The sequence below is a fragment of the Scylla paramamosain genome, chromosome 1, assembly GCF_035594125.1.
Source record: "Scylla paramamosain isolate STU-SP2022 chromosome 1, ASM3559412v1, whole genome shotgun sequence".
Lineage (NCBI taxonomy): Eukaryota > Metazoa > Arthropoda > Malacostraca > Decapoda > Portunidae > Scylla > Scylla paramamosain.
In genome coordinates, this window is record NC_087151.1 from 30,240,668 (window position 1) to 30,268,520 (window position 27,853).

The 27,853-nt window shown below is 48.3% G+C and overlaps 1 protein-coding gene across 12 annotated transcripts in view; it reads left to right on the plus strand.

Moving 5' to 3' along the window:
- LOC135103276 (cAMP-dependent protein kinase type I regulatory subunit-like) overlaps positions 1-27,853 on the plus strand; it is a 76,430-nt gene that overhangs the window by 38,133 nt on the left and 10,444 nt on the right. The window contains exon 1 of one of the 12 annotated variants that reach the window (XM_064009381.1): positions 8,657-8,775. The exons of 10 other annotated variants lie outside the window; for them this stretch is intronic. In XM_064009381.1, the coding sequence (XP_063865451.1) occupies positions 8,764-8,775 (12 nt within the window). In that variant the 5' untranslated portion in view covers positions 8,657-8,763. Of the gene's footprint in view, positions 1-8,656; positions 8,776-9,039; positions 9,112-27,853 lie in introns of those variants that run through there. One more of the 12 variants, XM_064009343.1, reaches the window with a different exon arrangement.

Below are 27,853 nucleotides of genomic sequence, written 5' to 3' on the forward strand. Positions count from 1 at the left end.
AACCGTAGTAAGCAGCAAGTAAAATCCATACGACAAAAAGTTGAATAAAGACATCAGTGAGCGAATTGCGAATTGTATAACATTCTGAGAGGGCACACTGTAATGATGAATATTTAAAACCGTGCGGTGCTAAACATGTGTTCAAAATAAACAAATGATAAGAAGGGATTAAAAACAAATGATAAACGATGAAACCGCCCTTTTTTCCTCCCTTTTTTTTTCTAATTAATCTGTTCCAGTCCCCGCCTCTGCTCCTTCAAAAAAGTAATAATAAAAAAAAGGGCAGGGATTTAATGCAAGTTTAAAGCTCCGTCCTAAATTTGGCTGGTAAATGAGCCAAAGAGCCGCTAGATAATTTTGCTCGCTTGCTGCTTGTTTGATCCATATTGTACCTCACAACCTGCTGATTCGTCTTCCAGGGAGCTCTATGTTTGCACAATGAAATAACCTAACCTTCCGTTTCCACTTGTCTTGTTTCCATAGTTACTCTGTTTTATGATGCAGTTATATAATGGTCTCTCTCTCTCTCTCTCTCTCTCTCTCTCTCTCTCTCTCTCTCTCTCTCTCTCTCTCTCTCTCTCTCTCTCTCTCTCTCTCTCTCTCTCTCTCTCTCTCTCTCTCTCTCTCTCTCTCTCTCTCTCTCTCTCTCTCTCTCTCTCTCTCTCTCAATCATGATGATCCGAGGTGGCCACTTGTCCAGCTAACGTTATCCTCCTGAAGCATGTTGTCGTGGTGGGCGACAGGTAGCACACAGCTGAGCGGCAGTAACATCCGGCAGCAGGACGTGTTTGCACTAAACATCGTGAGCGGTATCTTTATGCGCTGCTTTCTGACCTGTATCTCTTCCCTGCAGCATACAGGAACACCACCACCGTCACTCTCTTCTCGACCCCCATGACCCAGTAGCTGCAGCCTCGTTTCCCTTCCAAGGATGGCCTCTCTTCCCTGGTGAGGCAGGTCTCTGTTGCTTCTACAATGTTCACACTGTCTCAGGACAAAACTGTGGATCAGGTCGCTGGTATTGATATGGAGACCCGCATCTGAGCTGAAAGGAGCCTTAGTTAGAGCAGCTTCCTACGTGGTGCTTCAGACATGGGTAGTGGTGGTGGTGGTGGTGATGTAGTGTTTACCTGGAGAAGGGCTAAAGGTTTAGCAGGATTATTTTGGAGTGGGATGTGTGGCGTCTTGTGGCAGCCAGTCGCCTTCCTCAATGAGCTAACTGTGATAGAAACTAAAAGCGTCCTGGTGGGGGATGGGGGAGGGCAGTGGCAAGAGGCAGGCTATCTCACCTCTGTTGCCCGCCTCGAGAAGCGTTCCGGTCTCCCTCTAGCTGCCTTACAGTAACATTCGTCAGCTACGTGACCTCGTCTGCCACAGTACTTGCAGGGGGAGTGGTTCCTACGTGTGAGCGCCACTCGATGCCTGTGTTGGCTCGTGTGCCGCAGCGGCCACTCCTGGGATGCCCCGACTGTGATGGGGACCTGAATGTGTGTCGGGTGGAAAGTTACGTGGATGATGGAGTTGTTCTGGGGGCTCTCTCTCTCTCTCTCTCTCTCTCTCTCTCTCTCTCTCTCTCTCTCTCTCTCTCTCTCTCTCTCTCTCTCTCTCTCTCTCTCTCTCTCTCTCTCTCTCTCTCTCTCTCTCTCTCTCTCTCTCTCTCTCACACACACACACACACACACACACACACACACACACACACACACACACACACACACACACACACACACACACACACACACACACACACACAGGACACAATCCCTGACAAACCTCTCGAGACACAGCACTTACAAACACAGTGAAGAGCCCCGTCAGCGCCAGATTGCACGTACATACACTCAAGTTGATTCTCTCCTCGACTGCTGTTATCAAGGTTTGCCTTCACTCCTTCACTGGTATCACGTGCCCGACAGCTGCCCGCTTGACCCACCCACAGAGCCAGCTAGCCAGGAGCGCCGAGCCTTGACCATAATGTCCGACAGGTTTACGCATCGAGGCTAACGCGATGGGTTCCACAGTAAGGTTGGTCAAAGCGTGAACAGATGTGTGTATTAAGTCATTTATGATTCCCAAGGCGAGGCTGGGGTGGTTTGGGCATGGCAAGAGGAGAGATGAGGAGTATGTGGGGCAGGAGGGTGCTGGAGATTGATGTACCTGGCAGGGGAAAGAGAGGAAGGGCTTAGAGAAAGTTCATGGATGCAGTGAAGAACATGCTTGTATTGGGTGTGACTGAGGAAGGCGCAGCAGACCGGGAAAGAGAGGAAGACCTAAGAGAAAGTTTATGGATGGAGTGAAAAACTTGCTTGTAATAGATGTGACTGAGGAAGGCGCAGAAGACCGAGGGCTTTGGGGAAGGGTGATCCGCTGTGGTGACCCCTAAAAGGAGCAGCTTTCCTCCAGCAGCGCCAGTCAGGTCCCGGGTGTACTCGTAGCACCTACTGATAAACTTACCACTCACGCTGATGTGACGCTAGTGTTAGTATATCATGACTCTTGATTTATACTTTTACAGTCCCGTGAGCGCGAGTTGTGTGCGAGTGTGTCACGGCCTCACGCCTGTGCAAAGATAGAACTTACTCACACATTCCACACCCGTGATGAAATGTACATGTTTTTCTGTTCCCATTTAACTTCAGCTAGGGATTAGACAATGAGTGTTCACGTCAGTCCGAACCGCAGACCTAAACTTTGACTCTTTAAGACAGTCTGTGGAGAGGAGTTTTGTGGAGGGGATAAAAGTCATGTTTTATAGGAACACAAAACCACAACTTCCTCTCTTTTATTGTGCACCCCTAGACTTGGCTTCATTTGTGTTGCATAAAGGCCGAGGGGAGACTTGCATGAACCCTGTGACTGTGTTGTCATCGCGGTAGGACACTCCATACTCTCTCTCTCTCTCTCTCTCTCTCTCTCTCTCTCTCTCTCTCTCTCTCTCTCTCTCTCTCTCTCTCTCTCTCTCTCTCTCTCTCTCTCTCTCTCTCTCTCTCTCTCTCTCTCTCTCTCTCTCTCTCTCTCTCTCTCTCTCTCTCTCTCTCGATAGGAGAGTTATAGTCTTGGTTGGCGTGGCACCGACACATTTGTAATACATCTTTGTTAATCCTTTAGCCACAACCACTAATTGTTGAGCCTTTCATGAAGCCTTTACATTGCCGCGCCTGCCAAGCCTTTCAAACATTTTGGCCACACCTCATCAGCTTTTGACAGACTCATTGGCCCCTCTGAGCCTTTCATAACCGCTGAGAGGCCCATCCTTTAGTAACCTGTGGCCTTAGTAATCCTTTCATAAATCCTGATTGGCGACACCTTGTAAGCTTTAAAACTTTGTGACCACACTTAATAGACTTGGTAGCCACACTAGGCCTTTCATAAATCCCAAGTGGCCACACCTGCCAAGCTGTAACCTTTTGATAAACGTACCTGCCTCACCTTGTGTCAGCAGCGTGAAGACGAAGAGAACAGGTGCCCCGCGTCCTCAGTGTGCGGAAGGGTGGCAGGTGGGGGTGGAGGGGGAGGCGGAGGGGAAAGCGTGACGTCATGCGCCTCAAAGGTCGCTTTTCTTCCTCCTGGCAGCAGACATTGGCGGGGTTGCGGACTTGGTGGCGCCGCCAGGAGACGAGGCCGGGCCATGGTGCTGAAGAAAAATGTTTGGTGGGAGTTAGGAGACGTCTTTCAATTCCGCGAACATTTTTGTGTCTTTTTTACAACTGACGAGCAAGGGAAATATTTCGCTGGGGGAGGACAGAACGCACCATTCAGGCACTTTATTGGCAATGTTTGGGGGAAATATGGTGGAGGGACCGGCACAGGAAACGTCCCAGTAATTCCATCTTCATTTTTGGCATCTCTTTGTTAATAAAACTTAGGAGCTGTGTCCCCGCCCCGAGCAAAAGGTTGTAGGAGTTTTCACTAAAGAATTCCTGCAGTGTTTGTCTTGCTTGTGGCGATGAGCATGCTGACGTTGTTCCTCCTGTCTGCCCTCTCCGCCTCTTGCCCTTTCACCGGCCCGGTTAAGTATTAGAGGGCAAGCATGCCTTCCTTCCTTCCTGCCATCCTTAGAAATTCAATATAAAACTTTTTCTTGCAACTTAATGCAACTTTCTTTATAATATTGCTGGGCTGGCTGTCCTGAGGGGCGATTTGCACCCTGAGTTAAGAGGATCTATTAAAGTCAAAGGGCTGAGATCTGCAAGGTGACAACAGCCTTCTTCCCCCTCTCCCGTGCTCTGCCAGCCCTACCCGTACTTCAGTCACCCCTCCGCTCCCATAGTTTCCATTCTCTAGCTCCTTTCCTCTCACCTCTTCGTCATACTTACTGGCATTCCTCCCTTCATCCCTCCCTCAGCCTGTCAGCCAGTCCATCATCCGGTCCTTCCTCCCTCACCACGCCGTCCCGAGTTGCTTTCCATGCCCTCGTTTAAAGATGTAAGGAAAATGACCGTCATCACGAAGGCTGAAGCCAAGCTTGTCAAGAATTAGCGCTGCCTCTCACCAGTCCACTCATTAGATGGTCACATGGGGGGCGGGGGAGTGGAGGGAAGCTTAGTTGAGGCGCACTACCGAGGCCCTTCCGGTAAAGCATGAAGTAAAATAAAGGGCGGCCGGGAGGAAAGTTGGAGCAGAGAGGCGAGGCGTGAGTATTGTAAGCATGTAAAGAGCACGTCACGTCGCTGTGATGGGTTGGGAGGTGACGGGGTGACGCAACGGCCCACCCTGCAGGAGGAGGCAGCGAGGCGCGTGCCTGACGTCAGCGGCAAGGCGACGCTCGTGATACGAGGGCGTCTCTCGTAAGTACGGCAACCATCCTCGCTGGTGTTATTTTTAAGCCAGAAAATGCTGAGTGTGAGGAGGCGGTGGGGAAAGGCACGGTTTTGGCGCAGCCTGCTGGGTGTGGGTCGTGGGTGCCGGGCGGCGCCGCGACGCTACGTGCTGCACTGACTATATTTAAAAGTGTCTGTGTGTTGGGAGGCAGGGCGCGGTCACCTGACGGAAATATGGCGTGGCGACAAGTGAGATCCAAGCATGTAGTTTTAAGTAAACAGCAAAGGTGGCGTGGAGGGACAGCTGGCGTCGCCTGGAAGAGTTGGGGACGGGGAGCCATTCCTTGGACGGTAGTCATGGGTGCTGAGCGTTTCTGCAATCCTCACCTTGGGTGGGACCACGCCCCCTATCAGACAGACATGTATCACGCCCTGACTGACTGAGTGTGTAACACCTGCGGGAAATTCAATGTGTAGGGTCTGTCGTGTCCATCAGCGTAACTCGCCCTCCCTCCCGTCTTGCAGTATGAAGCTGGCGCGTAGCAACCTTTGCTCATTACGTGATGAGCCGGAGGGGCTGCGTGAAGCCCCGAGGTGGTGATGGCTGTCAACACTTCGTCGCCTTAGATTAGGTTATCAGCCAGACTATCAGATGAAGAGCCTCGGGTGGCAGGTGTGGAGGACGCGGTAGCAAGAGGCTTCACCACCAGAGACCCTTCACCCCCTGGCCCATGGAGCACTGCCTGCCGTGCCCCACCTCCCACCACTTCCACTCCATGCCTCCCCTTCACTCTCCTGCCCCAGTAGTCTCCCTTTAGCAGTAGGAGTGCGGGTTTTCTCATTCATGCACGTGTTCCTCTGCATGAAGCACCGCCTGCTCCTCACCCTCGATGCAGAACTTTTCTCTGCCGGCGATAACAGTTCAGTTTTCAAGCAATCTGCATTGACAACGGAAGGGTGCGGGTCCTCATCCACCGTCTAGCCTACCTTGGCCTGCCCTCAGCCACCCTGACCTTCCCCGCCTTGCCTCACGGAACTCTTATACAGTGGTGCTATCATATTGTTGCCACCTGCAGGTGTGGAGTGTCTCACAGGTGACATCACCAGATGGAAAGCACACAATTCATGGAGTAGTTGTTTTCATTTGATAGGCGCACTAGATAAGACAGCGACGCCATTTGCCCTGCACCTTCCACGGGGCGCCCTGGAGCACCGCTGGGCTGTGTGCGTACGCCTGAGAGAAAACACACACACACACACACACACACACACACACACACACACACACACACACACACACACACACACACCGAAGAAAAATATAAATACGAATAAGTTAATGAAAACAATAATAATAATAATAATAATAATAATAATAATAATAATAATAATAATAGTTATCATAATAATAATAATAACAATAATAATAACGGTCTGATAAGGAAGAAAGTGTTCAGCAATCGTCAAAGCATTATCTTGGCAATCACACATGCATCATTTTAGCTCTTGAAAACAATCCAGATAATGTGTTTATTGTTGTGCAATTATACTGATTGGTGATATCATTTTAAAATCTCTCTCTCTCTCTCTCTCTCTCTCTCTCTCTCTCTCTCTCTCTCTCTCTCTCTCTCTCTCTCTCTCTCTCTCTCTCTCTCTCTCTCTCTCTCTCTCTCTCTCTCTCTCTCTCTCTCTCTCTCTCTCTCTCTCTCTCATAATGAGTGATGCGAGAAATTACCTCCCGAGTTGAAGAGGACTCATCAGTCACGTAGGTTGTTATCAGTGAACATCCGGGAGCAGCAGCCACGCCAGTAGAGTGACTGCCGCCGCTGCTGCTGCTGCTGTGTGGTGGTGAAGATGTCTAGCGTGAGAGACCACAATAATGATGGTGAGGGAGGCGGGGTGGGAGCGAAGAAGGGAATTACCTGGGTAGGCTAAAACCAGCATCTCCACACGATGGTGGGGAGATGTGGCGCCGCGGGAGACATGTAGCGGAGTCTTATCACATCCGTATCCGGCCACCAGAGTGAAGCTTACACGCTACAAACTGCGTCCCAATGCTGGAGAAGTGCCTCCCTTGTGCTCCATCACGTACAGGGCATCGTGTACCTTAAAGGGCGGCGGCTGTGTTGCTGGCGCCTCGGGGCTGACCAGGGTGAGGCTGTACCAGCAGCGCTGCACCATCACGGGACTGCCAGCACCGCCACCCAGCCAGGAGGGATTCAGGTCAGGCCGAATAAGGTCACCAGGATCCATCCTTAAAAAAATATACATTTGTGATAATTGTGTTATTTTATTTTATTTTTTTATTTTTTTATTTATTTGTTTATTTATTTTATTTTATTTATTTATTTTTTTTTATTATGTAGGAAGGACACTGGCCAAGGGCAACAAAAATCCAGTAAAAAAAAAAAAGCCCACTGAAATGCCAGTCCCATAAAAGGGTCAAAGCAGTAGTCAAAAATTGATGAGTAAGTGTCTTGAAACCTCCCTCTTGAAGGAATTCAAGTCATAAGAAGGTGGAAATACAGAAGCAGTCAGGGAGTTCCAGAGTTTATTTATTTATCCATTGATTGATTCATTCATTTATTCGTTGGTATAATTCAGTATATTACTTTATTTTTTTGTAAATTTTTCTTCTGTTTTGTACGCCTTCCCTAGAGATGGTTGTGTTGATTTTATTATTATTATTAGTAGTAGTAGTAGTAGTAGTAATAGTGGTAATCTTGTTGTTGTTGTTGTTGTTGATCACCGTGTATACATTCCGTTATGTTAGGACTTGGCATGGTTTCTCTGCTGCCAGAACAAACAAAGAAATACTGGCCACAGCCGCCCTCGCGTGTGGGTGAGATGCCCTGGGGGCCTGTGTTGTGTTTTGACACGATCACGGCAACTCAGGTGGTCACACAACCCTGACCTGCTCACAAGCGTGGTGCCACGACCCTGGATGGCCCGGGAAGCGTCACCTTATTCCTCCTTGGAATCTCAAACACTTGCTTAACATCATTATCATGAAATATTCTTATTTTTTGTGTTGTGACCGAGGCAAGACCTTGTCAGAGGTTGTAAAAGCATTTCTTAGGAGGACGAGGAGTAATCCCCATCCCTTACACCCGGGGAGGTGTAAAGTCGCCACAAGCCTCCTCCTCGTTGCAGTGTTTACCGGAGGGCTGAGTTTCGTCAAGCCCACCAAGGCCCCTCCAGGCCAGTGCGCCTCCCCCAGGCTGCACTTGACCCCGCTCTTGTTTGCAGCCGTCGATCGCCGCGCTCCCTTCAGCACGCCCGCCCCGCCACTTCACCCACTCTTGAGGCTTCGCTTCCCAGATCTGCGGAATGCATTGTTCAGGGACTCACTGAGCCACGATATGCTGCTTGTAGACTTTTGTTTATGTCAGCGCTGCGCCGCCAGGGCGAGCTGCTTAGGGTTCACTATGTCTGTTTAAATCAGCCCAGCCTCGGTATGTAGGGAAGACTAGAGTCAGGCTGGTGAAGTCATAATGTAGCCTGCCTGTGGAAGTGTTACAGTCAGGCTGGTGAAGTCATAATGTAGCCTACCTGGGGAATTGTTGCGGTCAGACTGGCGGAAGGGTGCATCGCCTGGTCCCTACCCGTGCAGTATTTAGTTAGTATCGTGCTCATCATCGTCGTCATCGACCCGTGCGTGCCTGTGCCGCGGCTCAGGGAATCAGAAGAGACACCTTCGCCTCACTCGTCCACGCTGTGTCTTTAGACCTTAAATCGCGAGCCATCTTGGAGAGCGTCATTGGTGGCGCGAGTCGTGCCTCTTGCTCCTCGGCGCCGGACCTGCCCCCTCCAGCGTGTGGCCGAAAGGCGAGTTTTCCCTCCGCCTCCCCCTCCCCCGTCATGATGCACGACGTGGCAGCCGTGTATTGTACGTACCAGAGCATTATCAGCAGAGAGGCGGGGAGGTGGGGGGTGTGCTGGGGAAGGGGCGCGCTGGTGTCCACCGTCGCGCCATCCACACTGCCCCGGGAACTGAGGCGGCATGGAGCGCAAGGTAGGTGGCAGCGGGAACACTCCACCATGGGGCGTCCTCATTCTTCCCATACTGGCGGGCGCGTCGTTAGGGGATAGGAGAGAGGCAGTGGGGAACATCGGAACATCACGCCCCTCGGAGCCTTGTCTCTCCATCCGCTGGACATTATTCTCTCCCAGAAGCTTTTGGGCGTTTGGCCAAGAAGATATTTCCGAGAAGATATTGCGCCATGAGTCTGATGTCTGTTGTGTTGAGAGGAACGTCGGCGCCTGCTAGGTAGTGGTGGTGGTGGTGGTGGTGATGTGTTCCCTCTGTCAAGCGGTGGTGGTGAGGGGCACAGTATCCTTCGCTCGCTGTGTATGTATAGTTACAGTATGTGCGTGTTTCTGTGTATCTCTTTGTATTCCACGGTGCTCCTTCCTCGCAGTGTGTATGTGTGAGGGGATGGGTGGGTGGGCGTGTTAAGAATTTAAGCATCTTTGTCTTCGTTTGTTATTTCTCTCTCTCTCTCTCTCTCTCTCTCTCTCTCTCTCTCTCTCTCTCTCTCTCTCTCTCTCTCTCTCTCTCTCTCTCTCTCTCTCTCTCTCTCTCCATAGCTTTATCCATTAATCCATCCATCTACCTATCTCTGTCTACTTATCTATCAGTCTACCTCATCATTAACCATAGAGATGAGAAGATAAACAAAAAAGACTGTGAGAAAGAAACTAACAGAGCGTTGTTTCGTGTCACCACCTTTCCTGTCGTGACGGTTGTTGTCATCTCGTGAACCTCCCCCCATCTCCCCAGGTCACCCCTTCCTCCCGCTTCCTGACGTAGGCGAGGCGTTACGGTGGGGATCTTACGTGCCTTACAATCAGACTCTTCCTCTTTACCACGCACGAAGACCTGGACCCCGAACACTTGGAAATGTGCTTAGTATGCTTTTGTGGATCTTAGTTGAAGTTACAAGAGTTTTTAAGTGTTTTTTTATGGTTCTAGTGACAAGTTAACAAGATTTCTACATTATTTACTGGATAAACACTCTTTGGAACGCGGCTAATCATCTCTGTGGCCTTTGAAAATAGCCGTGATGAGAGAGCAAAGCGTTTCTGAATAAGGGTCTTAGTCTTGTGTCGTACCTTTTCTTTGGGAGTGCTGATATAGTGTGGGAGGAGGCGCGGATGGTAATCAGAGCCGCCGTGAGAGCACCTGAGTATGATGTTATCGGGGTCTTATTTCTCTTGGTTGAAACTGACAGGTCCAAAACACGTACTATTCCACTGTATTGTGATATCTCGCCAGGATCAGGAGGCGGGCCAAGGTCACGGTGAGAGAGAGAGAGAGAGAGAGAGAGAGAGAGAGAGAGAGAGAGAGAGAGAGATAACAATGGTGTTGAAGATAGTGTGACTAGCTGTGATTATGACGAACATCCCTCCCTTACACTTGAACTGATTCCACCAATAAGCTTGTCCACCAAAAAGATAAATAGATAAATAAATAATGCTGCATCCACAGCCCAAGTGTTTTCGAAGTGACCTGCGTTGCTCAAATTGGCGCACCCCTCCTCCTCCCTTCCGTTAGGAGTCGTGTGGAGGAGGGAGGGAGGGAGATCACTGAGGTACCACAATAAACGTGGCATCAGGCTGAAGGGGGACGGGCTGTGAATCTCATTGGCGCACGTGGCGTAAACAACACAGAAAAAAAAAAAAGACAGTAGGACCAGACAGATGGCGCAGCTGCAGGGCGACCAACAGCAATAAGTGAAGTCTTGTGTACCGTGAATAGGGAACAGACAGCCAAAACACTCCGCGGCGCCCCAGCGCTTCAAAAGTTTGTCAGCAGGAGCGCTGGAAGGTAGGGCTAAGTGGCTGAGGGTAATAGCAATGGCGGTGACTTCCGTATCTCGCCTCCTATAGTCTTTCATTGAATCAGTCACTCGTGTTTTTTGCTGTTGTGAATTAAGAGAAGTAGATGGATTAGCAGCCAGAATGGTATGATAGCAATGGCGGTGACTTCTGTGACTCCTTTCCCTTTCACTTTCTAACCGCGTATCAGTAACTGGTGATTATGCTGTCCTGATTACAGAAATATAGATTAGCCCCGCCCTGGTGGATTCGCGGTCTGGAGAGTATGATTTCAATTGTTCGGTTGTTCTGTGACTCCTTCCCTTCAGCTTTCGATCCTTGATTCAGTAACTCATGCTTTTGCTGTCGTGAATTAAGAGTAGTGGATTAACCCTGTCTTGTCCACTCGACGACCACCAGTGTAAAGATTTATGCAAGGAATTATGCCCAGGTAACCCCGAATCATACAGCGCAAAGTGGGACGGCGCGGGGAAGGGGAAGGCTGAAGGGAGGGGGTGGAGTTGTGTGGGAGGGAGGGATGAAGGGAGGTAGGGTGTGGTAGGCTCATGCATCAAGGTAATGAATTGCAAGCCTCCAGAGGGCGAGGGGAAGGCAGCGGGGGAAGGGCCTCGTCCATTAGGTTAATATGAACAGAGTAAGAGTCGAAGTGTTTGAAATGAGATTCAGTCCGAGTTTCGATGAGGAACGAGGACCAGTTATGTAATGATCGGTATTGCAGAGAGAGAGAGAGAGTATTAATAAAATCGTTCAAAAAAACTAATTCTTTTCAAAACTTATAAGCATTTTTCACCGTACAGAATAGTTAGATCTTCCACACTTACGTAAACCTAAACACACACACACACACACACACACACACACACACACACACACACACACACACACACACACACACACACACACACACACCACTTTACCCTCACCGCAGTAATGAGGGACAAGGCCAGGCAGGCGGCGGTGGTGGTGGTAGTTGTGGTGATGTCAGAGGCGTTACTGTTGCCGTGTTCCCTTAGGTGTTATCATCACCCTCAGACATCTCCTCCTCCCTTCCTCCTGCGCACACACACACACACACACACACACACACACACACACACACACACACACACCTTAATCGCTCGCCTCTGCACCGTAATTAGTGAGCGGCCACACCGCCTACCACACTACAGGGGATTCTAATGGAAGTTTCCTCCTCCTTTGACTCTCCTCTCCTCTTCTCTTCCTCTCGTTCTCCTCCTTAGCCTCCTCTTATGCAGCTCTTCTGATGTCTGTTTTTCCCCATGTATTTCTATATTTTCCTCCTCCTCCTCCTCCTCCTCCTCCTCCTCCTCCTCCTCCTCCTCCTCTTCTCATTCCTCATATTTTCCTCCTCTCACGTCACGACTTGTGGGCCTTGTTAGGGAAATTTCTCTCTCTCTCTCTCTCTCTCTCTCTCTCTCTCTCTCTCTCTCTCTCTCTCTCTCTCTCTCTCTCTCTCTCTCTCTCTCTCTCTCTCTCTCTCTCTCTCTCTCTCTCTGTATGTGTGTGTTTGTGTGTGTGTGGGGGGGTGCACGCGTTGTAAGCTAATATGTAAGCAAGCATATGATGTTACGTAAAAGAATGATTTAGTTAATGGTGGGTGGAGGATGTCGAGTAAGTTACACACACACACACACACACACACACACACACACACACACACACACACACACACACACACACACACACACACACACACACACACACACACACACACACACACACACACTTTTATTGACCTCACTCAGTATACTATTACTAAACGAGAGCAGAATGAATAAATAGATTATATCATCTTGACACAGTACAATTAATTAATGCCGCTCCGGTCCTTGTTAGGCCAGGTAACTCTGGGAGGGGGAGATACACACATACGTACATAATATACACATACATTATATACGTATACATTCACCTACCAACACACACACACACACACACACACACACACACACACACACACACACACACACACACACACACACACACACACACATTGCAGCATGGCAGTAGTGTTGGTTACATTCACACTCATCACACGCACTTCCCACAGGCTCACAGTCATGCAGCGTCAGGCAGGACAAGGATTTTGACGCGAGTGGTGGTGGTGGTGGCGGTGGTGGCGGGGTGGGGTCGCTGAGGAGCAAGGCGCGGGGATGTGTGGGGACGGAGAAGGCTGAGGAAGAGTGGTCTTATTTTTGTACCTGCATTCCTAAAAATATTCTCCCTCAGCGACGACATTGTCCTGGTGATGGGGGAGGGGCAGGCTTATGTCACAGTGATTAATTACAGGTGAGGCAGGTGGTTGGCGGTGGTGGTGGTGGTGGTGATTGATGTGGTGGCGATAGCGGTGGCAGTGATGAGGTGGTGGTGGTGACAGGAAGCTCGGTGGCGGGGACGGCTGCGGCAGGGTAGGTAGGGCACGGCATCTTTAAGCAGGCGTGCCATGCTGGTGTCCTGCTGCTCCTGTGCTGAAATAATCCTCCATATCCGGCCAAGTCGTCTTCTCCACATTCAAATTCCTGTGTATCTTTGAGGAGGTGGCCTGTGCCCGGCCTGGAGGCGGCACGCTGACGGCAGTTTTGGCGGTGCTGAGTAAGCGGGTCCCAGGGTGAGGCTGCAGGCTGAGGGAAGGACGCAAGGCTGCACGCCGCCACCCGCTGCTTTTTGTTGTTTTTGTTTTTTTACACCCAAAGGAGGAAGAAAGTATGATAAAGAAAAAGGTGGTGTTTGTAGCACTGAGAGGCAGCAGGTGGTGTGTGTGTGTGTGTGTGTCGGTATGTGTGTGTGTGTGAGGTGTACTGCGTGGTGGGTGGAGAGACGGCTTCAGGATCCCTGCCTCGCCCGGCCTCTCGTGGAGATGCCTGTGACGTCATGGGGGCGTGACGTCACAAAGGCCTGTGAGACCCACTTGTCCGATTGTGTTCACGTGAGCCAGGCAGAGGTGCTCCTCGAGGCCACGCGCCGCTCACCCACCTTGGGACGCAACCTGGCGAGCCTGCCAGCTGCTGCTGCACCAGAGGTGCCGCCACCCAGGCTGCCGGGGAGTCCACTCAGTCAGAAGTTAAAGGCAGGTCTTGGCAAAACTCTTCAGGAATTTGAAGCGAAGGTGTGGAGGTATTTAAGTAAGGTGCACGTGTGAGGCGAGTGAGGGCGTGTGGCATCCAGCGGCTGCAAGGCGGGACTCATGCCTCAGCCCACGCCCCCGCGCCGCGCCGCATGCCGGTGAGTGGGATTGCTGTTTAAACTATTCACGTGGTAGTACTTCACTTTCGAATACGTGATACTGCAGGGTAGCCTGGCAATCACCATCTCACCGCCGCTGCCGGCCGTGTTTGAGGCACTTGACGCACCACAACTCGAGTTCCAAGAGCACACTCAAGTTAGTGTTGTTTTGATTGTGGATCCGAAGATGTTCACACGTGGCTTTTTACTGCGAGGAATCTTGGTGCCATGTGTGCCTTTGTTAACTGTCGACGTGTGCTTGTCTCACTTGTGTTTCCCTCAGTCATGCCCTGCAGCGGGAATTAGGCGACTTGTGTGGCTGTCATCGCCGATCGTCGCACCAGTGGCCTGAGCAAAACCAATGCCAGACAATGCCTCAGTTTTATTCCGTCATTTAAACTTGTGTGCTCTCATATTTGTGACAGCATAACGACACCCATACTAGCCCTCCTCCAGCGGCTGCGTCTGCGTCTTCTAGATTATGTAGGAATTAGGGTGGGACGCGTTTTTTGGAAAAGTTCTCATCGCTCTCTCTTGTCACACACACACACACACACACACACACACACACACACACACACACACTGAAAGTTAACAATTTATTAAACGTGTGTGTGTGTGTGTGTGTGTGTGTGTGTGTGTGTGTGTGTGTGTCACTGCGTGTGGGTGTGCGTGTGTGCGTGAGTATGTCTGCGTGCGCGCAAGGCTGGTGGTATTGATTGTGACGTCAGCAGGGGCGGGAAACAGTGAATGAGGTAGCAGTCTTGGGTGGGAGGGGAGCGGGGGTTGGTGCGGCGCCCGACCCGCGTGACCACGACAGGCTGTTTCCTATGTAAAACGACCTGTTACCACCGTACACTGGGAGGACTTGGATACACACATACTCTCTCTCTCTCTCTCTCTCTCTCTCTCTCTCTCTCTCTCTCTCTCTCTCTCTCTCTCTCTCTCTCTCTCTCTCTCTCTCACACATCAGATTGGCTTAAAAATCCATCCAGACAATTTTCCTGCTGTGGACAGGCACCCGGCAAGATATCTTTTCCCTTTCTTTCGTCTTTTGCATTTTTCAGCATCCCCTGACTATTAAACACTCTAGAAACATGAGAGGGGGAAAATACCTACCATTTGCACCAGAAAACTTTTAACGGTCTCACGCACCCACGCCCTCAGCTGCCCACCGTGAATGGAAGGCTGCCTGAACACGAAGGACCCAGTGCCCGTCGGGAGGGAGTGGGCGTATCCTGCCTCCTACCTCCTAGGTCGCCTCCCTCCCCTCACACGCCCACGCATCCCTTGCCAGTCGGAGTTGGCAAGTTTTAAAGCCAAGATACAGCGGCGCCTCATTCTGTTATTTATGGTCTTAATTCCCTTACTTTATATGAAGTTTTGACGTTTGGATGCTATCTCTCTCTCTCTCTCTCTCTCTCTCTCTCTCTCTCTCTCTCTCTCTCTCTCTCTCTCTCTCTCTCTCTCTCTCTCTCTCTCTCTCTCTCTCTCTCTCTCTCTCTCTCTCTCTCTCTCTCTCTCTCTCTCTCTCTCTCTCTCTCTCTCTCTCTCTGTGTGTGTGTGTGTGTGTGTGTGTGTGTGTGTGTGTGTGTGTGTGTGTGTACGTGCTCACATGCGTATGACTTGCATAACGCTATCCTTTCATCAGCCATTGCTATTTATATATGTATTGAAGGCAGGAAAGGCACATCCTCTCCACGTGGTTGCTGGATGCGTTCATCTCAGCCACGTGTCGTCCTCCCGTAAGAAAATAATGAAAGTAACTGATTTTTAAGTGTGTCACGAAAGTTATGTCCTGACGCCGCCGGAGCTAAACTAGATATCCTTTTTGGGATTTTTTCTTTTTATCGTTTCTTTTCTGTTGTTGTTGCAGTTTTGTCGGATTTTCATTTAAGCCTGTTTGTAGTTATAGTAGTAGTAGTAGTACGTAGTTGTAGAAATATTAAACAATAATGATGACAACAAACACCAGTAAACAACAGCAACGACAACAGCAACATTAGTAATAACGCAGAAAGAGGGGAAAAAGAGTTACCATTCATTAGTTACACACGAGACGCTGACGGTGCAGTGTGGGCGGCCAGGATTTATTCACTGTTCACTGCACTGCTCGGAATCCACATGACCTTTAGTCTGTGTGCCTTGTGATGAGGGGGCAGCCAGGAAATGCATACATGGGGAGCAGTGATCTGTGTGGGCTCCGTATTGCTATGGACTGTATTCTCTCTCTCTCTCTCTCTCTCTCTCTCTCTCTCTCTCTCTCTCTCTCTCTCTCTCTCTCTCTCTCTCTCTCTCTCTCTCTCTCTCTCTCTCTCTCTTTCTCACGACGTCATTTAACCCACTTTGTTAAGACGCAATAAATCAGTCAGTCACTCGTCAATCATTCTTTTTTCCTTCTCCTCCTCCTCCTCCTCCTCCTCCTCCTCCTCCTCCTCCAGTCACATACTTCTCTAAGATAACATTTGTACCATAATCACATCAAGCAGTCCCATAAAGGTCTTCACTTTGATGCTGCATGCTGAGTCGTCCGCCAACACACACACACACACACACACACACACACACACACACACTCAAACAGTCACAGTTCTCTGGTATTCCTGTTGATGGCAGCCTCCAAACCCTGCACTGTCCCTCCTTCAAATAACAAAAGTGCGTGGAGGGTTGTGACCTTTGCACTCGTGAAAGGAAGGGGTTAATACTTCATTCCCAAACCGTACATGTTCCTCCCCACTATTGTTTCGAGAGGCGGGGGGAGGGTTGGGTAGGTGGGTGGGACTGGTAGCGGTATTGTGCTGGTGGTGGTGGTGATGGTGGTAATTAAGGCATGATGTGCACTGACTGAAGCATTGTGGTGTTGGTCGGGCCGCGGCAGTCAATACCGTGGTTTGGCAGGGTGGCTCGGGTGGCTAGGGACGTCAGTGGCTCCCGTGGGTGTGGCGCGCTGCAGGGTGACTGTTGGGAGCGGAATGGTGCCACGCGTCTCTGGACCATATTCTGGAACATTTCTGCGCTGCACCTTCACTATTTTCAAAGGGCTCTAGTTGAAGTTACACAGATTTTTAAGGGTGTTTTTTACGGTTCTAGTGAAAGATTAACAAGATTTCTGGATTATTAACAGGAGAAACATTCGAGAACCCGGATAATAACTCTGTAGCCTTGGAAAATAGTCTTGGTAAGAAAGCAGTCTCTCTCTCTCTCTCTCTCTCTCTCTCTCTCTCTCTCTCTCTCTCTCTCTCTCTCTCTCTCTCTCTCTCTCTCTCTCTCTCTCTCTCTCTCTCTCTCTCTCTCTCTAATGGAGTGCAGTGTAAATTTCAAGTAAAATTTTAATGTGCAGTTTTTAATTGGTCATGAATTATTAGTGTGTGAAGGAAGGGCAAAGTATCAGAACTAGGTGAAACTTGTCTGTCTTCGCTATGTGTTACTATTATTATTATCATTATTATCATTATTACTTTTACTGTTGTTTGTAGAAGTAATATTAGTTGCAGTGGTACTAGTAATAGCAATAGTATATACTCGTATATTTCTTTATATTTATTTATTTATGTATTCATATATCATTGATTTTTTTATGTATGTTTTATTTCATTTTGTTTTTAGTTATTTTGATTATTTTTCGAGGGGGTAATAAGGTGAAGTAATTAATGGTGGAGTGATTTTAATTAGCATGGCGTTTTAATAACCACAGTGCCAAGCCAAGGTCTTGCTTAAAGATTGATTATTCTTGCACCTAAAGTTGATGGTTTTTGTTGTTTCTCCGTCTGTTTGTTCCTGTGTTATTTTGTTTGTTGTGCCGATGTTACCGTGTTAGACAACAAATCTATGTTGACATCACACCTATTTTACGAGTGGATGTTTTCTCTTCCCTCGTTAATGACTTACACAATGGAAGATCAACAAAAGGCAGGAAAGAACCGTTAAACTTTTCCTGTCCACATTTCGATGGAGACTCGCTTCCTGATGGCACAACTCGTCCCTCACAGATACTGCCATCACGCGTCTGTGGAATATCAGAAAACATTTCTCAGACCATGTGGCTGCTGAGACTCAATTAATAGTGTCCTGCAATGCCTTCCTTTGATTTAGGTGACGAAGTTATTAATGCAAGTACAGCTAAAGAGTCCTAAATTTGTGAAATAGGACATGTGGACCAGTTCCCAGTCCAACGCGAGGTTTTCCAGTGCTGTGCTTGACAAATAAATAAAGATTGATAAGGGAGACCGGTTCTAGGACAAAGAATAAAAAGTGAACCGTTCACAGTGACGTTCCCAAAAAGAACCAAGAAATGGCTGATAGTTCATGTTTTGATTACCAGAACATGCAATGGATAACAGTACTCAGCGTCCCATAATTCCTTCCGGTACTCTGAATGAGAAATATGTATTGAAATAAATCTTTAAGGGGTAATTGAATCGCCTTCCATATAGGGGAATACCCACACCATCTCCTTGGACGTAAAAGGACGTGCCCTCCAGCACCTCCATGCAAGCTCAAGTGAGGGACTCTTGGTGCCTCCTTGAACCTTGGGCAACACAGCACATTCATTCTGAAGTGCCGCGCCATCCAAGTCACTGCCACGCTCCTACACCACCACCCATCCTGCCACGCCATCTAAGACACTGGTACGCATCCTCACCCATCCCGCTGTACCATACACGGGATGGGCACGCTCCTACCTACACCCTCACCCACCCGCCATCCATACTGCCACACCCACACTACCCATACTTACACCTGCCTACCTTACTTACGCCATGACGGGTTTGGTGTGGCGTTGGATCAGGAAGAGCAGTCTGTAATATGCACTATGGCCCGTGTACGCTTTGCTTTCTCATCATTTCTATTTTCAAAGGCAACGGAGATGATTAGACGGGTTCCCAAGACTGTTTTCACTGTTAATGATACAGAAATCGGGTTAATATGGCGCTAGAACCATGAAAGCATCCTTAAAAAGCCGTGTAACTTCAACTGTGAGCCTTTTAAATGTAGTGGAGGTGCTGCAGAGAAGTGTTTCAAGATATGGTCCCCTCCTGTCATCCCTCAGGAACGCTCGCACAATGGATGAGGCGACCACTCCACAGGGGATGGTCACTCAACCCTACTTGTGTGGCTCTGGCGCCCGTGTGGCCTTGCTGTTGCTGCAGTTGTTGTTGTTGTTGTTGTTGTTGTTGTTGTTGTTGTTGTTTTCTTCTTCTTCTTCTTCTTCTTCTTCTTCTTCTTCTTCTTCTTCTTCTTCTTCTTCTTCTTCTTCTTCTTCTTCTTCTTCTTCTTCTTCTTCTTCTTCTTCTTCTTCTTCTTCTTCTTCTTCTTCTTCTTCTTCTTCTTCTTCTTCTTCTTCTTCTTCTTCTTCTTCTTCTTCTTCTTCTTCTTCTTCTTCTTCTTCTTCTTCTTCTTCTTCTTCTTCTTCTCCTCCTCCTCCTCCTCCTCCTCCTCCTCCTCCTCCTCCTCCTCCTCCTCCTCCTCCTCCTCCTCCTCCTCCTCCTCCTCCTCCTCCTCCTCCTCCTCCTCCTCCTCCTCCTCCTCCTCCTCCTCCTCCTCCTCCTCCTCCTCCTCCTCCTCCTCCTCCTCCTCCTCCTCCTCCTGTTGACACCACTGATGTCCTGAAATAAAACGCTGCTGTTGGTGGATTTTCAAATGCATTCAAGTGTGAACACTCATCTGTATGTGAAGTGAAAAGAAGGGAAGAAAAGACGGAAAAAAAAAGAGGAGAAATAAAATAGGAAAAGTTGCCAGTGGATCTAATTGAAGTTTCGAGGAAAGGATGGGCTGTGGGCCAAGGAACAATTAATTAGATTTTGAAGCGGATCCGGATTTTTTTTTTTCGTATCCGTTATCTCTCTCTCTCTCTCTCTCTCTCTCTCTCTCTCTCTCTCTCTCTCTCTCTCTCTCTCTCTCTCTCTCTCTCTCTCTCTCTCTCTCTCTCTCTCTCTCTCTCTGGGATTTCCCTTCAGCTGTTACCTCCATTTGGAGGTACCAGCCCCCTTCAGGGGCTGGCAGGAGTGTTTGTTGAAGGTGTTCTCTGAGTGTTGTTGTTGTTGTCGTTGTTGTTTTTGTTGTTGTGGTTCTCTCTCTCTCTCTCTCTCTCTCTCTCTCTCTCTCTCTCTCTCTCTCTCTCTCTCTCTCTCTCTCTCTCTCTCTCTCTCTCTCTCTCTCTCTCTCTCTCTCACCAGAGCAGTTGCAGTAATACTTTGAGCGCCTGGCAGTATTAGATCGAAAGTCTATAGTTGGAAGTACGAGCTGTCAATATTGTGAAGTGAATGCCGGGGTGTAGTGTGTGCGGGGCGCGGCTGGTGTGGGGCCCAAGCTCACTCCCCCCACTAACCCTACCCCACCCCGCGTCAGCTCTGCGTTGCGTCCCTTCATTGTGTCATGATAATTAGGATTAATGAAAAAAATGGCCCCAAGCCGCAGCATGGCAAGTAACTCCAGTAATATTTAATTTGCTTTGTCGCTAAGGCTGTCTCCAGGTGTGCTTGCTAATGAACGTGATTGGTAGTCAGGGGAAGGGGCGGCAGGAGAGAGGCGTCCCCTGCTGCCTACCCTGTCACCCCACTTGTTATGACTCACATGGATTATATCAGTACTTGCAGGACTGTTTTATTCCCTTTCCCATCTCCATTAATCTTTCTCCGCCAGTATTTCTTTTTCGAAAAATATAACTTAAAAACTGAAATTAGAGTGATGTGTGACATTAATAATTCTGCAGTGTGGGCACCTTAATGGACTGGAGGCAAGAATGTTTTCAGTCTTTAAGTCTGCCTGTGTCACGATCCCCTGAATGAGTGCCGGCCCCCTCCTGAGAGAGCGGCCCCTTTCCTCCTTGACAAGCTTCACCTCACGTAGTTCATATTTCCTAACCCAGAACACGACCCATGAAGTCATTTTACATTTAGTATTTACGTTCTTGGCGCAGCGGACGGGAGGAAGAGGCCTGAGGTTTTGATTTCCTTTGTTGTGACAGAAATTGAGTTTCACTGAACAGTAGACGGTGTTTTTGGAAATAGACCTGATTTGCATTTTGTTCTAGGCAAGGGTAAACCTTCCCTCCGGCCTTGTGATTGGCGCAGGGCCCATCAGCCGTGATGCCATAATACCAGCTGACCTGGCCCACTCCCGCGGCAACACCACTTCCTGCCAGTTGCCCATCCTCCTCTTCTTCCCCTTCACCCCTCACCCTCACCCTCACCCTCACCCCGGCATGTTCGTCCCTGTGGTGACCGCTGATGCAGGCACACCATCAGCACCCCTGACTCTTCCGCTATTTCCGCCGCATCATTCCTGTATTTTTCCTCTTATTTCCTCCACCCCTCGTAGCTCCGCCTGCCTGGCCGCGCTGCATCTCATAGCGCACCGCCTCCTCACCCCCGACCAGGACCTTTTGCCCCCTGGCGCCGCCCATATCAATCTGGACCAGGTGCATGTACAGTTTTCCATAAATGCCTATCAGCTTCCTTTAGGCATGCTTATATCTCTGACCACACACACACACACACACACACACACACACACACACACACACGAGTTAAGGGGGGTGTACCTCACCCTCATCCTCCCCAAACTCATGTATGCCTCCCCAGCGTGGTCCTCCTCCCTCACACACACACTCAACAGCTACAGCTGGAGAGTGTGCAGAAAAGGGCGTGCAGGGTCATCCTTGGCCCTGCCTACACCACCTATTATGAAGCCCTGACCACCCTGAGTCTGTCCAGACTATCCACCAGGTACCGAGAGGCTCTGTAGTAGTTTGGAACGGGATTGCTGCATCATCCACGTCTCAGACACATGCTGCCGCATGACGCGCCTCACCCCTTTCCGTGCCATTAGACACCACAACAAGATAACGCCCCTAAAGGCGCCGCGCACGGACCGGTATAGACTCAGCGCGATTCCCACCATGGTGCGAGCCATCAATCAATAGTATTTCCCTTCTAGATTAGACTTAGCTTTAGGATAAATGTTAAGTATTTCCCCACCCCCTCTGTACATTTTCAGTTTGTTAACTGCCTGAAGAATAAACCGTTTATTATTATTATTATTATTATTTTTATTATTGTTATTATTATTATTATTATTATTATTATTATTATTATTATTATTATTATTATTATTATTATTATTATTATTACTACACACACGCACGCACGCACGCGCGCGCGCGCGCGTGTTCGATATTCTACACTAATGCGTTTTCCCAATTCCCGGTGCATTTGAATAATGTGAGCGCCTCTCCACTTGGAACTTTGTTGCCCTCTTTTCATTTTTAACACTTATGAGAACTTTGATTTATTATTCTCTTTTATAGTCCATTGGTATTTGTGTGTGTGTGTGTGTGTGTGTGTGTGTGTGTGTGTGTGTGTGTGTGTGTGTGTGTGTGTGTGTGTGTGTGTGTGTGTGCACCCCTCCCCAAAATATTTCGTGTATGTTGATGGAGCATTAGGTTTTGACATCCAGAAATTACATTCGTCGGCCAGACTAGAAAACTGTGTGGTGTTGACAGCCACCTGTGTCACTGCAGCACAAGGTGAGTAGGGCAGGGACAGGAAGCCACACTTCCTTCCCCGTATCAGACACATGTCGGAGTGTACAGTGTGAAACGGCGTGCCGTGGTGTGGGAAGCCGCAGCAGGTGCCTCAGTTTGATAGATGCGTTTCCTGTCACAAAATGTCAGAAGAAAGTTCGTGAAAGTGAAAATGATTGATTTCTTTAGTTTTCAGTTCAGTAGTTTTAGTTTTGTTAGAACAAGAAAAAGCTTTGAAGTTGTCGACAAGAATGACAGCTTCATGCGGCAGTTTTTGTTGACGTGACGTGTGTGGTGCCCTCTCAGCCGGAAGGCGAGCTGGTGACCCTCTGGTGATCTTACCACTGACATCTTGTGCTGTGGCAACGCTGTGCACGGAGGAGTTAGGGTAGAATAACTGCTTGCCAAAGTACGAATATACTCATGCCAGAGAAAAACGTGTATTACTGTGCCAAAACAAACAAGGGCGGCGGCGAGAAAGCCTGGGTGCTGTCCGCCGCCCCACCAGCCTCCCCTGTGCGCCCAGTGTTTCATCTCGCGGATGGTATTCACTGGAACAAACGGAGGATCATCATGTACTTCAATATCTTGGGTAATGTCCCTTTAAATGAGCGTGAGCATTGTGGTGCCGCGGGTGCTGCCTCCAGGCTGAGCTGGGTGGCTGAGGCAGAGGCTCAGACACGCGGGGAAGTCTGGCCGCCGCGCCGCCAACTTCCAAACACTTTTACTTCCGTTAATGAAACTGAATCACATTGATACATATGAATAGGATTATTTTAATGTTCAAGGTCTGTACACGTTATATCGACTGACTTTGACTTATTAGTTTATGATGTTGCAAGGTCGTGGCGCAGCAAGGTTCCCGGTGCCCCTTGAAGCTGTGCTGCTGCTTGACTCAGGAGGCATCTTGACCTGGCTGCCGCAGAGTTACCTTTGTACACACCTTGCCATATGTCCACCACCTCACCATGCAGCATATAGCTATCCCCCCCCCCCTCTCTCTCTCTCTCTCTCTCTCTCTCTCTCTCTCTCTCTCTCTCTCTCTCTCTCTCTCTCTCTCTCTCTCTCTCTCTCTCTCTCTCTCTCTCTCTCTCTCTCTCTCTCTCTCTCTCTCTCTCTCATGGGCAGTCTCGTCAAAATATCAGACTTCAACATCCCTTTCACTACATTCACCAAAGTCCTAACTCGTGTATTTCATTCTCCTCCATTTACTCTGATACACTTACAACAAGAGGTACTTTTTTTCTTGTTGGGTTCCCTGCGTCGTTACCTTCCCCTGTTACTTCCTCGACCACTGCTTTCATAATCCCTCGGTTTTTTTTTTTTTCTTAATTCCTTACCTCGTGTTCCTCACCTTGCAAGACTTAAACTGTTTTCGTTACTGCCTTGAATATCTTGTCTCTTGGTTTCCCTACATGGTCACTTTCCTCGTTCGCTGATTGACTCCTCCGTTTTCTCCGCTTTCTCCTTCATGTTCCTCGTCTCTCAACATTTTCATGCTCATTTTTTTTTTCTTGTCATGTATTCTTTTTCTCTTGGCTTCCCTACACCCTACTTTCCCTGATCACAGCTTAATTTCGTTGTTTTATCTCTAATCCCTGCCCCGTGTTTCTCTTCTCTTAGCATTTACTTAGATATTCTGTTTTTTGTTTTTTTTTTTCTTTTTTTCTTCGTAAGGGCTTTAATCTATTATACCATCTCTCTCTCTCTCTCTCTCTCTCTCTCTCTCTCTCTCTCTCTCTCTCTCTCTCTCTCTCTCTCTCTCTCTCTCTCTCTCTCTCTCTCTCTCTCTCTCTCTCTCTCTCTCTCTCTTGGTCGCTCCACATGGCTACTTTCTTCCCGATGTTCTGTACTTTTTTATTTATTTATTTGTTCTTTTATTATATTTTTATTTATTTATTTATTTATTTATTTATTTATTTTATTTTATTTATTTTATTTACTTTTTTTTTCATGAGCATTAATTGATCTATGTTCTCTTGGTCTCCCCGCATGGCAGCTTTCCCCGATCACTGCCAAATTCCACCGCTTTCCTCGCCCTGCCTATACACGCGGCGGAGATAACAGCACTGAATGACCCCGCGCGCCTGGCCACGAATACTGCCAGCCTCATCTTCACCCCAGGCCGAGACAGACGGTGGTGGTGGTGGTGGTGGTGGTGGTGGTGGTGCTCACAGGCCGCTCACCTGCATCCCCTCCTCTCTCCTCCTTCCTCCTCCAGCCTCTTGCTTGTGCTTCATGGAAATAATAAATAATAGTTACCGCCATAAAAAAAAAAAAAACAGCGCCGCCATTCTTGTGTGTGTGTGTGTGTGTGTGTGTGTGTGTGTGTGTGTGTGTGTGTGTGTGTGTGTGTGTGTGTGTGTGTGTGTGTGCTTTGATGGAAGGAACCTTTTTCATCGTTTTGTTTTTCTCTTTTTTTTTCATTTTTATTTTTTCCCCACTCGTCTTCTCGTTCCCTCGAACCCTCCCTTCCCCTTCCCTCTCTTCTCCCCTCTTCTCTTCCCTCTCCCGTCCTATTTTTCCTCCTCCACAACAAAAAACAAAACAAAATGGATGAGAGAGAGAGAGAGAGAGAGAGAGAGAGAGAGAGAGAGAGAGAGAGAGAGGTGGCAAGGAAAAGAAAGGAAAAAAAATGGAATGCCCTCTTACCTCATAAGGAGAATAAAATGTGAGTCCCAGACAGGATGAGGTCAATATTGCCCTCGAGGAGGGTCTGGCTTTGGGGTGAGTGAGGGAAGGCAGGGTGGCGTGTGTGGGGAGGCTTTTCAGGTGTGTTGTGGGTGGCAGTCTTGAGAGAGAGGGGCATTGGAGGCTGGTGCGTTGCGGAAGTGGAAAAGTGCTGTTAGAAGAACGAATGGTTTTGAAGGCGTAGTGAACAAAAGAACACACGAAAGTAAGGGAAGCTGTAAGAAGCCATCAATCTTAGTCTTAATATAAAACATGTCAACCTGTTTCCTTTTGGTGACGTAGAGAGAACATAAAGAAAATAAGGGAAGCTGTAAGAACCCACCAATTTTGCAGTCCTAGTATAAAACATACCTACCCATTCATTTCCTATCGGTGACGTAAGGTACATAACCTAAGCTGATAAGGGAAGCTGCAAGAAGACAGCAGTCCTAATATGAAACAGACCTACCCGTTTCCACCGCCACTCCCGGCCACAAATTCGTGCAGGGTGTCATGGGCGTAAGAGTGCAAGGAGAACATAAGGAGCGTGGAAAAAGGCGTGCAGGATGTGTGTTATGAGCGTGGGAAAGACGTCGTAGGGTGTATAAATTATGAGTGCCAAGTAGAAGTGCTAAGCTTGAGATGTGTGACAAGCTTGTAGAGTAAGTTATAGACGTGGCAGTGATGTGCGAGTCTGGGTCTGTGATGTAGGGAAAGCTTGCAGAGTGAATTATAGGTATGGCAGTGGTGTGTGTGACGGTTACGACGTGGGAAAAGCTTGCAGAATGAGTTAGAGGTGTGGCAGTGGTGAGTGAGTGGCGGTTTACGAAGTGGAGAAGGTTTGTAGAGTTATTGGTGTGTCAGTGTTGTGTGACAGTTACGACGTGGGGAAAGCTTTCAGGATGAGTTGTGGGCGTAGACTGTCTTAGAAGAATGAGTTAATAAGAGCTTAGGGGCATGAAAAGAGTCAAATAAGGTTCTCCGTGGACGTGAGAGATCTTGGAAGAGGGGAAAAGTTACAAAGAATTTTGCGATCTTGAGAAGGCATATAGACTGCAGTGGGTGTGGAATGTTGACTGAGGCAGGGTCTTTGGCGTGACAAGATATGACTGTTTGTTGTGGGCGTGGTTGTTCTGAAAGTGACAAAGAGATAACTGACTGAGGTGAGGGAACCATGTAATGTGTGTTGCTGTTGCAGGCGTGGAGATCTTGAGAGCGTGAATTACTAAGGGTTTGATATTGAGGAAGGCGTGCAAGCTGCTTTGTGGACGTGGAAGTAGTGAGTAATCGAGAGTCTGTAGCGTGGAGAAAGCGTGGATGATAAAGGCGTGAAGATAACGAGTGAGGAAGGTCTTCAGGATATCAGGAAGGCGTGTAGGATGTATTGTAAGGCCTACGTGGCATTGAGAAGGCGTGTAGGATGTATTTAAGACCTTCAGGGCGTGTAGGATGTATTGCAACCTTGGGAATCCTTAGTTTGGGCGTGTTACCTGACGGGGACCTGACGCCTTGGTAATGAACGTCACACACGGCGGCGCTTTACCCGTGACGTGTTGGAGTTAGCTGCTGGCTGGCTGCTTTTAGGCTTATTGCGGTGAATGCATCCGCTGTTGTAATGGCTGACCGTGAGATGATTACTGCCACTGATGCGAGTGTAGTGACGCTATTTTTGGACTACTTTTCGTGGATCATTTAACGCTGAACGTGTGTTTTTTTTTTTTTTTGTTTTTTAAGGTTAACTTGTGTGACTTGGCGTTAATTGGCAAGACTGCACGTTAGAGTGACGCAGGACCATATTATCAACATAACGTCTTCTTAACTCAATTTTTAACAGACTGCAGTGGAAGCTATTGGAGTTTCCATGATCGTAATGATAGTTTAGCAAGGATTCTACTGTATCAAAAACACACCTGTGAAAATTGATCATCTCTGTGGCCTTTGAAAACAATCATGATGAAAGAACAAAGTGTGTTAGAATACGAAACTCAACACATTACTACATGGTGGTGGTGGTGGTGGTGGTGGTGAGTTGATGCCAGCAGGTTGGGCGGTGTTGGTCTCTTGACTGGTGAGGCTAATGGTGTGTGTGTGTGTGTGTGTGTGTGTGTGTATGTATGTATGTATGTGAATGGCGGCCTGTCTCATCTGCAGGAGTGACCCGCTCGCCTCCCACCACCACCACCACCACCACCACCACCACCACCACCTCTCAGCCACATGTGCACATATTGCTGCTCAGGAAAACTGGTCAGAAAGTATATCAGGACTTATGTGGAATTAAATTGCTTCTCATGTGGAACTGTTATTGCAGACTTTCCAGGAAGTGTACATTAGGAGGTTTTATTATTATTGTTGTAGTGGTTGTTGTCGTTGCTGTTATTATTATTATTATTATTATTATTATTATTATTATTATTATTATTATTATTATTATTATTATTGTTGTCGTTGTTGTTGTCAGCTAATTTCCATGCATAAAAACAAGGAAATTATAATCGCACCTCTACCCTCCGCACCCCTCCCCTCCCCAGCGCCTCTCAGCCAGTACCTTGTCGTGCAGTAAACCACTTAAGGAATCACAATAAATATAAATTACTCGGGTAGCAGCAACATATTACACCAGGCTTGGCTCGGCTCCTCCTCGGCCCTCCAGCTTGCTCTCCTCTCCTTGTGCGGCGCTCGTGTGGTGAGCTCAAAATACTACTGATAAACTTCCCAGGATATGTGCACTTTTGCCAGCAGGTGTCTCTTGTGTTAACTCATTCGCTACTAATAATAGTAATAATATTCAAATTTATGACTGTAGTGAAGGTAA